Raw genomic sequence first — 14,225 nt, forward strand, 5'->3', positions numbered from 1 at the left:
GGGTGCTGCGTCTTAGGTGGCCCGCCTGTCAGTCTCCAGTCAATGGCCTGAGGGAGGGGGCTGGTGAGGGAAGGGACAGCGTTCTAAATTCCTTGCCCCCCTGCTCCCGCCAGTCTTTCTCGGGCGGGGTGTTGGGGTCTGAGTTAAGTTCTATTGCTTGGCACCCGCTCCGCTCTCCCGATGTGTTTGGGGATGCGCTGTATTACTCACGCCTCTGAGTTCGTCTGCGGGTGCTCCACGGTGGTGGGGAGTCTTTCACTCCCCTCGGGTCTCCGCCGCTGCCTGTGTTCTGCGTCTGGGTTCCGCTGCTTCAGCCATTCGCTGGCTTGGTTCTGTGCTGGTTTCTGCAGCAGTTGTGCTCCCGGTCTGGCGCCCTCCACTGCTGCCGCTTTTCCGGCGTGGAGCTGGCGCCAGCTCTGCATTCTTTTTTTTAAGAAGAGATCTTGAAATAACCTCCATCTCTCTTTCTCTCCTCTCTCCCTCGCTCCCCCCTTCAAAGGTCTCCCATATGCAGCACAGTGTAGCTTAAAATTCATGATCTGAGTTGGCTTTCTTACTGCTATATGTGTCACGATTCTGGCTACCCCCCATTCATTCTGTTTTTTTTTTTTTCTCCCAGTCCTGGGGCTTGAACTCAGGGCCTATGCACTGTCCTTGAGCTTTCTCAAGGCTAGCAGTCTACACTTTGAGCAACAGCACCACTTCTGGCTTTTATTTCTATGTATGTGGTACTAAGTACTTGAATTCAGAGCTTCGTGCTTGCTAAGTGAGCACTTTACTACTAAGCCACACTCCTGGCCTTCTTCCTGTTTTTTGAATATTAAACAGATAATATTTTCTCTGAATTAATGATGCAACTGTACTCTGAAGGTTTTGAACTGAATTCTATAAAGTTCAGGATGCAAAGTCACATTATGTATTCTCTTTTTCCTCCTATTTTTCCTCTGTTCTCTCTGGGTGTATGCCATTTTAGGATTTTCCTACATATGAAATCTCTTGGTACTTCAAATCTGTGTGATCCCTTCTTGAATACACTTTTCTGGAATATTTAATACTTTATTTCTTAACATTTCTGGTCTCCCTCAAATGTTATATAAGCAGGAGGATTATCCCTGACCATTTTGCATGACAGACAATCACCACAACTCAGTGTAACTGTCAGTTTTCTAGACATTTGTTATGTATTTCACTTATGTGGATATGATTTTGTAAGATGTCACACTAGAATGTAAGCTCCCCAAGGGCAGTGGCTTTGCCCTCATTCTAGCTGTCAAATCAGGGCCTTCAAGAGTCCCTGTATTAAGATATGTAGAAGGTTTCTTTAGAATAAAAGAGTATTAAGCACATATAAAGACATTTAGGTATTTAGGTATATTTGAGAATTTTTAATTTGCACAGTTTCATGGAAAGTTAACTGTCTTGAAGACAAAGGTAATTCTATACTGACACCATCAAAAATGTAGTAATAATAGTTCTCATTATATAATGAAGCCATGTGCTAAGCATTCATAATGTTGTACTTCAATCTTTAGCCAATAAAAACAACAGCAAATTGTACATATTAGCTTATTGTTATGGATGTCAGAAACCATTTCTTATCTCTCCTTTAGCTGGGAGCATTCTTTTTTCTTTTATTTTTTATTTATTTTTATTTTTATTTTTTTGCCATTCCTGGGCTTGAGCTCAGGGCCTGAGCACTGTCCTTGGACTTTCTCAAGGCTAGAGCTCTACTACTTCAGCACTACTTCTGGCTTTATTCTATGTATGTTGTACTGAGGAATTGAACCTGGGTCTTCGTGCATGCTAGGCAAGCACTCTACCACTAGGCCAAACTCCCCACCCCTCTTTTTTTATTTTTAAATTTCAATATATACCCTATATTTCATTTAGAAAGTTAGAATTACTGGAAAGGTGTTTCTCTTCTGGAATTAAACGGCTCATATTAAAGAATATTTATACGTTCAATCATCCCTTGGTGTCCATGAGAGATAGAGTTCGAGATCCCTGAGGATACAACCACATGTGGAGCTCAAATCTCTTACACAAATAATCTAGAATAGATTTCTGTTTTGTGCTATCATGACCAACTTGGTGATGCAGTGTGAATTTGTCATCTTTATATGTCTAAGATTTCAGTATGGTATATTTTGATTAGAAGATGCCATGTACTCATTTGATGTACAGTCATTGTCACCCTACCCTTAGATGCTTATTGACAAAATTATTTTTATTTTTTTAATCCTGTTTCTGGGGCTTGATCTCAGGGTCTGGGTGTTGTCCCTGAGCTTTGTTCCAAGGTTAGCACTCTATCACTTTGGTTACACCTTCACTTCTGGCTTATTTATTTATTTATTTATGTATTTATTTTGGTGCATAATTGGAGATCATGAACTTTCCTGGTCTGGCTTCAAACTATGATCCTCAGATCTCAGCCTCCTGAATAGCTAGGGTTATATGCATGATACATTGTGCTCAGCTAATTCCACTATATTTTAAAAATTATTTCCTCAGTAAAAGGGCATATTACATTTATTTTTTATGGTGATAATTTTCATCTTGATGTTAACTCATTTTCATTCTTGATTCTTACCTTCTGTTCTGTCATGACTATATTGTCTCCTCTATTAGTCTTACTTTAAACTTTTTAATGACAATATACTTTAATCATATCTGTGTTCTGTACTTTATATCTAAAATCCTTTCCCATATGTGTTTGTTCTACTAAAAGGAAAATATAACTCCCTCCTTGTTTATTTTTATTTGTGCCTTTACACAGTATGCTTACTATAGATCCCTTCCCATATTTATAGTTGGTTACCCTTGATTGTGTCTATCTTTGCCTTTTTAACTTTTGAGGATTAGTGAATGAGTATTTATCATTTTATATATGAGTTAATGTTGTATATCTAGATGAATTTTATCAAATCAGTTGGGTGAATTAATCTGTCAGCTACAAATTGATCTACTAGATCTTTGGGTATAATAATTCATAGAACAATACTAAGTTTTAATTAAATGATCTTTGGAGAAAATTTACTTTCAGTGAAGAAATAATATTTGAGTTATTCATAAAAGGAGACTTTCTGCCGAAAATGGGTGTTTTACTTTCTATGATTGCTGGATATATACCTTATTAGGCTAAAATCTCTGAGTGTAGAAATGCATTTGCATGTCTACTGCATCTTTTGTCATAGTTGTATTTTTATATATAGACATATGTTTATGACATCTAGGTTTTACTCATGTTATCTGACACTGTGGACCAAAAATACAAAATACTCAGAAAAATTGTGGCTGTACTGGACATATATGGATATTCTTTTTTCTTTCCTGTTTTTGACAGAGTAAAGGGCAGTTTAACTGAAACTGAGCACAACCACGAAGATGAAAAGCTCAAAACATGTCTAAGGAATGACGAGGTAAAGATGTAGCAGCTCCTGCAGGAAGTAACAATAACTAATACAATAAAATTGACACGGCTGGGGTATTTACCATGTGTCAGGCCTCATGCTAAGTTCTTTATATGAGGGAATATATTTTCATAATCATTTGGAGACAGTATTACTGTTGGTTTTCTCAGATGAGGAAACAGGCACAAAGGAGATTAACTGACTTGTTTCAGGAAGTAATGGCGCTGAGATTTGTACACAGGCATCTCATTCCAGAGCCCATGCTCTTGGGAGAGCTTAAAAAATGAGACAGTGTATTAGTCTGTTTTGTGCTGCCTAACAAAATCCATGAGACTGAGTGATATCCAAAAGGGAAAAGGTTTAGATATTCTTTTTTCTTATCATTCTTCAAGTACTATAGCTATTCGCACAGCACTTACTTTGCATTAGATATTATTAGTCTAGAGATGATTCATATCGGAAAATGTAAGTAGGGTATATGCAAAAAAACATTATTTTATTTATTTATCTTGAGTCAGTGTCTCATTTTATATCCTGAGTTGTCCTCAAACTAACTCTGTAGCCCAAGCTCTTCTATAACTGACACAGTGCTGGCTAGGATTATATGCATATATATATACACTATATATAAATGTATATATACATCATTTTATGTAAGATATTTGAGTATATAAATCTTGGTAACTAGGAGGATTTGAAGGCAGCTCTTCTTAGATTCAGAGGGGCAAATGTATGGCATATGTAATTATATTTTATGTCAATTATCATTAGTTTATATAGTATAATTATTTATATGAAATTCCATTCAAATGCAGCTTTATATATACATATATACACATATATAATGATTTGTGTTAAATCCAGAAGTTTTCCATATCAAAAGAAGAATAATTTAAAAGTTTTATAATTTCTACTGTGGTCACAAACTTTGTATGTTATAACATCATCTTATGGAATGATGATGCTGATAATTGTGCCAGTCATTTATAGAGGAACAAAAAAGAGGTCAACATGCATGGAATCAAATGCATAAATCAAGCTATATTTGAAAATTTGTACATATTATCAGACTAAAGAAATGATCAGAATCTACATCTCTATTTCTTTTTATCTTCTTTTTTTCGTTAACTTGTGAGAGAAGATGGCTGGAAATATATTGTGAATCAATGTTTGAATCTGCAAAGACAAAACAAAACAAAACGTCATATGTCATAATTAAAAGTATGGAAATCCTTCCCTCTGTAATTGTTTTAAATTAGTCAAGTGCAAAGCATTTGAAACTGGAACACTGGAGTTAAATGGATGTGTGTTTAGAGTGTGACATGCCACTTGTGAATTCATGATCTTTAAAAAAAAAGCAACATGCATCTTTACAGCTTTATCTTCAGAATGTAGTGATCCTTCCCACCCTTTTATAATTAAGAGCCTGTGTACTTGGATATAGGAGTAATGTATGGTATTTTCTTGCATCTTCAATATTCTTTTTCAAGGATTGCTGTATGCATTTTGGTCAATGATTATAGCAAAACTATTCTATGCATTGTGATTCTGCTTGTATTTCTAATCTCAGGAATAACCGTAATATTTCTTAAAATCTTTCATCTTTTTGCCATTTAGAGTTGGCAGATACTACACAATATGAGGTTTCCTCTTATGTAAAATGAATGCTAAGTGGAAATGATTAAACTTAGTGCAAACTATAATTTACTAAGGCTTTAATTAAAAGGTTTTTCAAAAGAGTAAAGTATTTTAGTATCAGGAACATTTAAAACACACATTTGGTGAACTTTTGTCTATTACTTTGGTAGAAATTAGTCATCATTGTAATTATAGATACAATCTAAATTATTAAGGGACTAAATCATTCTTGAAATAAAAGTTTCTAATCCATGTACCAAATTTAAACTTTATTCATTTTTTCCTTTTCCCAAGAGAACTTTGGTCTTATTTAGATATACCTCAAAACTTATCTAGATAGAAAATACTTTGGAAAATGTATTTACCTTTGTCAGTCTTGTGGCTTGGTATGTTTATCACCCCAGACAGTGGTAGAATTTACTCTGGAGCCTCAGCCTCTGGGGTATTGTCAGCCTCAGCATCAGGGGCACTGTCAGCCTCAGCAGCAGGGGCACTGTCAGCCTCAGCAGCTGGGGTATTGTCAGCCTCAGCAGCAGGGGCACTGTCAGCCTCAGCAGCTGGGGTATTGTCAGCCTCAGCAGCTGGGGTATTGTCAGCCTCAGCAGCAGGGGTATTGTCAGCCTCAGCAGCTGGGGTATTGTCAGCCTCAGCAGCAGGGGCACTGTCAGCCTCAGCAGCAGGGGTATTGTCAGCCTCAGCAGCTGGGGTATTGTCAGCCTCAGCAGCTGGGGTATTGTCAGCCTCAGCAGCAGGGGTATTGTCAGCCTCAGCAGCAGGGGTATTGTCAGCCTCAGCAGCAGGGGCACTGTCAGCCTCAGCAGCAGGGGTATTGTCAGCCTCAGCAGCAGGGGCACTGTCAGCCTCAGCAGCTGGGGTAGTCACAGCTGACACAGTATTGGAACTGGCTTCAGCCTCAAGATGAAGGGTGCTGGGAACTGTGGTACTGAAAGTGGAACTTGCAATTGTGCTGACAGAAACTGTGGAATCCGTGGTCGTTTCAGCTACAGTTGCAGAAGCTGAGGTGGTTAGTGGTGCTTCAGATCCAGGGTTTATGTTTTCAGAGGATGGCGGCGGATATTTTGGGAACAGACCAGGTGGGTGGTGGGGGTGGACAGGGTGGTTAGAAAAGTGGGGGTGGACAGGGTGGTTAGAAAGGTGAGAGTTCTGAGAAGCGTGAGGTGAGTGAAAGTGGGCTGGGTTTTGTGGGGCATTTAGACCATGCGAAACCAAAGGATTTGCTTGTAAATTTTCCAACAGTTTCTTGTTTTGTGCATTGCTGCTACCTTTTGCTTTTCCAGGTATTCTTCGTGAAGGCGGTTTAAAATGACGTTTAGAAGGACCAGAATGCTGCTGAGAGAAAATACAAAAAATACTGGTTCAAGGATGAAATGCAGAAAATAAAATCAAGCTTCAACTATGTATATTATTGTTTAAAGTTTCATTCCATACATAATTTTTACTCATTTTGTGAACAGGTTTGAATTATGTTTGATGAAGTACAAAGGTTGTAAATTATATTTTCAGTGTTCTTAAATCTTAATAACATTATGAAAGATTTTGCCAAAATGCATTCCAGAATAGGATCTTTGTTTAAAAGCTTTTGGTAATAACTATGCAAAGATTTTGAATAAAACAATTTTCTTTTAATAAAAACTTGCAAGGTTTAATTGTTAATGTAATGTGTGAATGGATATTTAACATATCCCATAGCCAAGGGATACGGTATTTCCCCAAACTTCCTTTCCCATGCAAATTTCATGTGTAAATGTATATACTCTGTGAAAGCCACATTTAATAAATGCTATGGATACTTCCTAATTTAACTGACTTTATGTAGGCTTTTAACATAACATTCCTGTAGGATTTAAAATCAGTCTTCAGTCTCTCATTTTTATCTTCACTGCCAGAGACTAATTTTGCACTACTGTCTTTCAAAAAAAGTGTGGAGTATTATAGAAAGAAACTCTCAGTCCTAGGGAGTTGGTGTTCCCATGGTTTATCAGAATAAAACAGAATAAAACATAAGTACTTTTGCTTTCTTTCATCTAGACTTTCCAAAATTTTTATTACTTTGTAGCTTTGTGAGCCCAAATATACTTGCCAATACATTTATCCTTGGTGGGGGAATAGCAAAACCATATAAATTGTTCTTCAGCATGTGATAAATACATTTTTTTACTCTGAAGTTGCTCATCCCTCGATTCTTAGTTCCATACCTTAATTAGCTGTTTTTAGGACATCATTCTAGGCTACAGTAAGATGATTAAAGTTTGAAATAATTTGATCTATGTAGGTCACATTAGCCTCTTTGTTCTCAAGGCTAGTACTCTTCCACTTGAGTCAGTTCCACTTCCAGCTTTTTCTGAGTAGTTTATTGGAGATAAGTCTTACAGACTTTCCTACCTTGGCCGGCTTCAAATCATGATCCTCAGATCTCAGCCTCATAAGTAGTAGTAGCATATTTTTGCATTTTGCAGTATTATAGGAAATATTTGTTATTTTAAAAAACAGTATTTATGAGGAGAAATACATATACATTGAATAAGAAATATAGGTAGGTTTTAGTACTAAAGGCTGGGTAAATATTGCTTTTATGAGCTATGCTGCTCTACTGACATTGCGGAAAATACATATTTTACAAGCAAGTAATTGAAAGTAAGATTTTGATTCTTACAGAACTGTTTCCATTTGGTCCGTAAAATTTGGTATTCAAGCAACACTTCGGCTTTCTTCCTTAACATTTTTTTTTTTTGCCAGTCCTGGGCTTGAGCTCAGGGCCTGAGCACTGTCCTTGGACTTTCTCAAGGTTAGAGCTCTACTACTTGAGCCTCAGCACCACTTCCAGCTTTTTTTTTCTATGTATGTGGTACCGAGGAATCAAACCTGGGTCTTCGTGCATACTAGGCAAGCACTCTACCACTAGGCCAAACTCCTGCCCCCCCTTAACTATTTTTTATGTTGCAAATAATATAAAAGACTTGCACCTTATCCATCCTTGATATAGCTAGAGTTCACTAATGGCTGAATTGTGAAACGAAAACTAGAAATATTATATAAACTTACTTTCTTCATTCTTTTTGCATCAGCAGACTGAAATAAGATAAAAACATATATAATTAGATCCAGTGAATGTGCAGTACTTTACGAGTACCAATTGCAGGTTATTTTTGAAAGCAAAATGTGGCTGGGTTAGCACAATAGTCAGCACAGAATAGTCTTCAAGTTCCTAGCATCGTCATTAAACATGAGAGGACTTTTAATAATCCCTGAAGTAGGCTCTTTTAGTCAGAATGTGTTTTGGGAACTGCTACCAGTTTTTAGAGAGTGCTGGATTTGTTTTCCTTTTGTTATGATGATTATTCACTTTCACTCAGGTTCAAGTCTGCAGGCTCTTGTTATGGAGCCAATAGGTTCATGAAACCAGTGAAAGGATAAATGAATGTGTTTTTGTGTGGGTAAGAAAAACTGGTGATAGAAAACCATTCTGGAATATAGATGTTTACAAAGTGATAGGTATTCTTTACATCCTGTCTTGGAGCAATAAAGGAAGAGAAATTCCCATAGTTAGCAGTGATTATTAAACTGATTGTTCCTGAGAAAATACTAGAATATATTTTCAGCAATAAGTCTTAGATGATGCACTTTGAGCCTTTATATCAATAAGCTAGTTGTAGGCATTAGGTAAACAAAACTTCAAATATTATAAGAGATCAAGTGCATATTCATGATAGAAGGTTTTCCTAATTTATTTAGTCCTAGTAAAAATCTTTTTTTTTTGTATGCATGTGTGTACATTGGTATTATGGCCTGAACTCACAACCTGGTATTCATACTCAGCTTTTACTCTTATGACTGGCACTGTAACACTTGAGCCACAGATCAAGATTGGTCTTTTTTTCCTGTTTTATTAGAGCTAAGAGATTCACAGATTTTTGTTATTGCTGTTGTTTTTGGCCCTGGCTGGCTTTGAATAGTGATCATCAGATCTCAGCCACCTGAGTGGTTAGTTTTACAAGCAGAAGCCACCAGTGCCCAGCTTCATTTGAACTTCTTTAAATAATGGAAAGATTATAGTTTCTCAGTTTTCCACTTCCACATATTTATTTCTCTCTGATAGCCCACAAAGTACTGAATTTTATTCTAAAATTGCTATTGTAGACATAGAATTTTAAAGCTTAAACATCAATCATGATACTGCATTGTCATATTTACATGTATTTGAATTTCTGTACATACTAATATATGGAAAAATAAGAGTGCATCCCAAGATAAACAAAAACCATAGAGAAATTTAAACAAAGGCACTAAAAAGAAAGAAAATTAAAATAACTTTTTTTTGTTGGTTGTGGGACTGGACTTTGTCCCTGAGCTCTTCAGCTCAGGCTGCTGCCTTATATCTTGAGACAGAGTACCACTTCCAGTTTTCTAGTGGCTAATTGAAGATGAGAGTCTCTGTCTCTAGTGCCCAAGCTGGCTTTGAATCATGATCCTTAGAGGTCAGCCTCCTGAGTAGCCAGGATTACAGGGTGAGCCACCATGCCTGGTTAAATAACAGTTTTGTAAAAGTACTTTGACATAAAACAATATTGTGATTAAGCACTAAATAAGAAATTAACTATACAAAATGAATTTTATATTTACCAGGAAGCAAGTAGTTATGCTAAAAAAGGCAACACATAGAATCAGAACTTTCATTTTGTCCATGGCTCCTGTAGAATAAGATAATAAGAGATGATTCATTAATAAGGGGACAATTACAGAATGACAAATTTATTTTGCTGAATTTTAAACAAAGAAAACATTTTCCCTATTATAGTGTGCATATATATATACATACATGTATAGAGGATATCTATGACATGAAAGGTACTTATAAAATATGTTTGGGGGTTGGGAGTTTGGCTTAGTGGTACAGTGCTTGCCTAGCATGGACAAAGACCGGGGTTCAATTCCTTGGTACCACATACACAGAAAAAGCCGAAAGTGGTTCTGCAGCTCAAGTGGTAGAACACTAGCCTTGAGAAAGACCAAGGACAATGCCCAGGCCCTGAGTTCAAGCTCCAGGACTGACAAAACAATATATTTGAAAATGTATGCTTCAGCTAGTTGTCAGTGGCCTAAGCCTATAATTCTAACTATTCCGGAGGCCAAGATCGGAGGATGCCTGAGCTAGTCCAGGCAGATGAATCTGAGAGATTCTTATCTCCAATTAACTAGCAAAAAGACAAAAATTGGAGGTTTGGGATTGAGTAGTAGAATGCCAGTTTAAGGGGATAAAAACTAAGCAAGAGCTTGAAAACTCTAAACTTAAGCCCATTACTAGCACTAAAATTAAATGAACAAATAAGTAAATAGAAATAAGAAGTTATTTTGTTTCTCTTTTTTCCACTTATGGTTAATCTCATGGGGTTACTGTATCTGACTTTGTTACCTGGTATACTGTATATACACTTCCTTGTTTATTTGAAATAGGGAAGGGAAAGGGGGAAACAAGATGATTGGGAGAGGATGGGGGGAGAGAAAGGGGGACAAAAACATGAGAAGGGGGACAAATATGACAATAAAATGCAATTTAAAGAAAAGAAATAAAGTAAACAAAAATTCAAGAGTCCAAAGCATAAGAGCAAAGTTTAAGACTAGTGAATCTAACTATAATAAAGTTGTTAATAATATCGACCAAGGTCAGGTTTTAGTCTGCATTTAAAATCACATGTCAAAATAACTTTTGTGCTAGTATTTTATAATTACTTTTCTGAGGAAAAGCCCAAGTCTAACTAAATTTGTGGTGAGGTTGATATTTTCTACATAACCATTGATTGTACTGAGATTTTTTTCATTTTATTTTTTATTATCGAGGTAATGTAAAGATGGGTTACAGTTACATTCACCAGCTAGTGGGTGCATTACTTCTCACACATTAATACCCCTTCCCATGTTTTTGTCCCCATTTCTCTCCCCCACTCCCTCCTAATCATCTTCTTTCCCCCCTTTCCCTTTCCTATTTCAAATAAACAAATAAACATATATGCAATATGCCAGGTAACAAATTCAGATACAGTAACCACATGAGATTAACCAAAGGGCAACAAAGAAGAGAAATAACATAGTACATTAAGAATAACAATCACTCAAGATAAAGCTCTTGTTTCCATATCCTAGAGATCCTTTCATCTATACAACCTTATGTATGTAGGTTTTGAGCTATTGTAATCCTCTGCTAGGAGAGTCCTAGATGTGTACTAATTACTACAAATGAAACCTTTGGGTCTGGCCTCCATCACATGGAACCAACCCAGATGCCCCTCAGTAGATGATTGGATCAAGAAGATGTGGTTCTTATACACAATGGTATTCTATGCTGCCATCAGAAAGAATGACACTGCCCCATTTGTAAGGAAATGGAAAGACTTAGGAAAAAAACATATTAAGTACTGAGATTTTTTTTGAAAATCTTTATGACAATATGCAAAAGAAAGTTGAAAATGCTCAGACATTTACTGTAAGAAAAAACTAGAAATTATTGTTGACAAATTAGCCAACTGGAAAAAATACCATGTTTTTCATTTGAGTACTACTTATAATTGAAAAATATCAATCTTGATAATTTTCAGAAATTTAAAAATGCCTATAATGAAAAGTAAAATGTTTATGTGCCACAGTGTAGCTAAATCATCCAAATAGATGAAATAAAAATTCAAGCAAAATGAAAGTAGGTGTCATATGATGTACACCTGGTGGTGGATTTTCTGCTGTAAAAAATTTATGATGTTTTGTGGATCTCATAATTTAAACAAATAAAAAATAGATAACTGCCATTAAAATGGTCTGTCTCTGCTTTGACTTACACATTAAAACAGACAGCCAGAAATATTGGAAAATATTAACAATTTTACCATAATTATTTTTGCTATCTATAAGGAACCTAAAAATTTGTCATACTTGTTTTTCTCTTTTGTATGATTGTTGTAAGTCTCTTATCCAACCAAAATTAAACAAACCATAAGTTTGTAATTATAATTATAGTATTGATTAATTAATGTGACCAGTATCATAATATTAAATAATTACATATATAATTATTTATACTCACAATGATAACTACAGTCAATTAAAAAGGATGCTTTCTTTACAATTTTGCAATAACAGATGATACTTCGGTAATGAATGTATTTTGTTTTCATAATGTTTACTTACCTAGTCCTTTCTCACAAAGAAAAATAGAAATAGGTAAGAGAATTTCCATTCTTTACATTAAAAGCACGGTAGAAAAAACACAGCTGATAAAGAATTATTAACTTTTAGTAGCAATTTTATTTTATAGAGCTTGATTGTAGCTCTATGGGAGGACCAATTGATCAATGGTTAGAATGTGAGCTTTGGTTGTCAAATTCTGATTACATTATTTAAATTTTTTTCATTAAGGAATTTATTAACATTGATTTTTACTTCATATTTCAAATATCATGTTTAACAAACAAGTATTCAAGAAGGGAATCTCTATATACAATCACTGGCACATAGATTTTAGAACATAATTAAGGTGAGGGTTTGTATGTCATAGATATGTATTAATATACCTAAATTTTATAAATGATAGTCTGTTTGCAGAAATGATCAGTTCAATGCTCTAGGTGTAAGAATAGAAAACCAAATTAATAAATTTATCTCCATTATGTGACAATTATATGGTCAAGTAAGATAGGGTCCACAATCTGAAGTTTACTCTTCTCATTGAAATAAATGAGATAAATAGGATGAAAATACTGAAAAGGAGGAGGCTCATTGATTTCTTGGCCTTGGCCTCTTAATAAATCTAATTTTTATGACACTAAGGGTGTTTCCTTCCTTCCTTTCTCTCCCTCTCCCTCTCCCTCTCCCTTCCTCCCTCCCTCCTTCCATCTCTCTGTCTCTGTTTCTGTCTCTGTCTCTGTCTCTGTTTCTCTCTCTCTCTTTCCTCCCCCCCTCTCCCCTGGGGCTTAAACTCAGGGCCTGTGCCCTGTCCTTGGGGTTTCTCAACTACCACTTGAGCCACAGCACCACTGTCAGCTTTTTCTGTGTATGTGGTACCGAGAAATCAAACCTAGGTCTTAGTGCATGCTAGACAAGCACTCTACCACTGCACTCTACCACTAGGCCAAACTCCAGTCCCTTGACATTTTCATTCTGGTTCATATCTGAAAAGGACCATTTAAAATTTTTATTGGGATTCAAGAGGACAAACTTTTTTTTGTGGGTCATGGGGTTTGAACTCTAGGCTTGTGCGCTGTCCCTGAGCTCTTCAGCTCAAAGATACTGCCCTACCCTTGGGCCTGGGCATTGTTCCTGACTTCTTCAGCTAATGCTTACAGCCCTACCCCTTGAGCCTCAGAGCCAGTTCCGGTTTTATAGTGGTTAATTGGAGATAAGAGTCCCACATTCTTTAGTGCCTGGGCTGGCTTTGAACCAGTATCCTCAGATCTCAGCCTCCTGAGTAGCTAGGATTACAGGTGTGAGCCACAGTGCCTGGCAATTTTTAAACAAACATTAACATTATTACCACTTTACTGAAAAAGATAAGTGAAACATACAGATTGAAAGCCTTCAAAATGAAAAAAAAAAACCAACAAACCCAATACCTTAACACAGAGATCCTCTTCTGTTAGTCTGGAAATGTCAGTCCTTCTTCAGCTCCTCAAGTTAGGAAACTCCAGAGAGCATAGGAGAGATATGCCTTTTAAAGGATATTTTTTCTTCTTTAGCTCTTTTGTCTAAGCAAATGTTATTATTATTTTATCATAGCATTTTCTTTGGGGATAATCTATTTCCTGCAACTTTAAAAAGGAGTGGAGTAATCTCCAAAGGTTGGTATTTATCCTTTTCATATTTTCTCAGTAACATCATTATCAATTATGTATGCATCTGAAAAGTAAAGGCTTATTGTTTAAAATTTGAATGTGATACTTTGTGTAAATTTCTTTCCTCCATTTGATTTTTTAAACATTTTATTGTAAGTGAATATCTATTGTAACTTAACTATGAGCCAAAGGCCTAATAAATAATTTTATAACTGTGATATTTACAATATTATGTTGTAAGGTGACAGAAAATACATGAAGCTGGTAGCCTCATTTGTGTTCATGTTGAGCTTTTACAGGTAAAAACACTTCATTTCAAAGGGTGGACTTTTTAATGATTTAA

At 35.9% G+C, this 14,225-nt stretch overlaps 1 protein-coding gene across 1 annotated transcript; it reads right to left on the reverse strand.

Annotated features, from left to right (window-relative positions):
• Positions 1-5,496: 5,496 nt before the first annotated feature.
• On the reverse strand, positions 5,497-13,880 carry LOC150055645 (uncharacterized). The gene is made up of 5 exons (XM_090343142.1): positions 13,664-13,880; positions 9,690-9,757; positions 8,112-8,138; positions 5,543-6,398; positions 5,497-5,501 (listed from the first exon to the last, which is right to left on the reverse strand). The coding sequence occupies exons 2-5, from the start codon at positions 9,750-9,752 to the stop codon at positions 5,497-5,499; spliced, it is 951 nt and encodes a 316-aa protein (XP_090199268.1). The 5' UTR covers positions 9,753-9,757; positions 13,664-13,880.
• Positions 13,881-14,225: the final 345 nt, after the last annotated feature.

Source organism: Megascapheus bottae, chromosome 13 (assembly GCF_031878675.1).
Source record: "Megascapheus bottae isolate mThoBot1 chromosome 13, mThoBot2.hap1, whole genome shotgun sequence".
Classification (NCBI taxonomy): domain Eukaryota; kingdom Metazoa; phylum Chordata; class Mammalia; order Rodentia; family Geomyidae; genus Megascapheus; species Megascapheus bottae.

What these genes read in the sequence shown, in the direction of transcription:
- LOC150055645 (XM_090343142.1), bottom strand. Translation starts at nt 9,752, where the DNA reads ATGGACAAAATGAAAGTTCTGATTCTATGTGTTGCCTTTTTTAGCATA. An exon ending in GCATAACTACTTGCTTCCTG is followed by an intron (nt 8,139 to 9,689) that starts GTAAATATAAAA and finishes ATCTTATTTCAG; the next exon opens with TCTGCTGATGCAAAAAGAAT. An exon ending in ATGCAAAAAGAATGAAGAAA is followed by an intron (nt 6,399 to 8,111) that starts GTAAGTTTATAT and finishes ATTTTCTCTCAG; the next exon opens with CAGCATTCTGGTCCTTCTAA.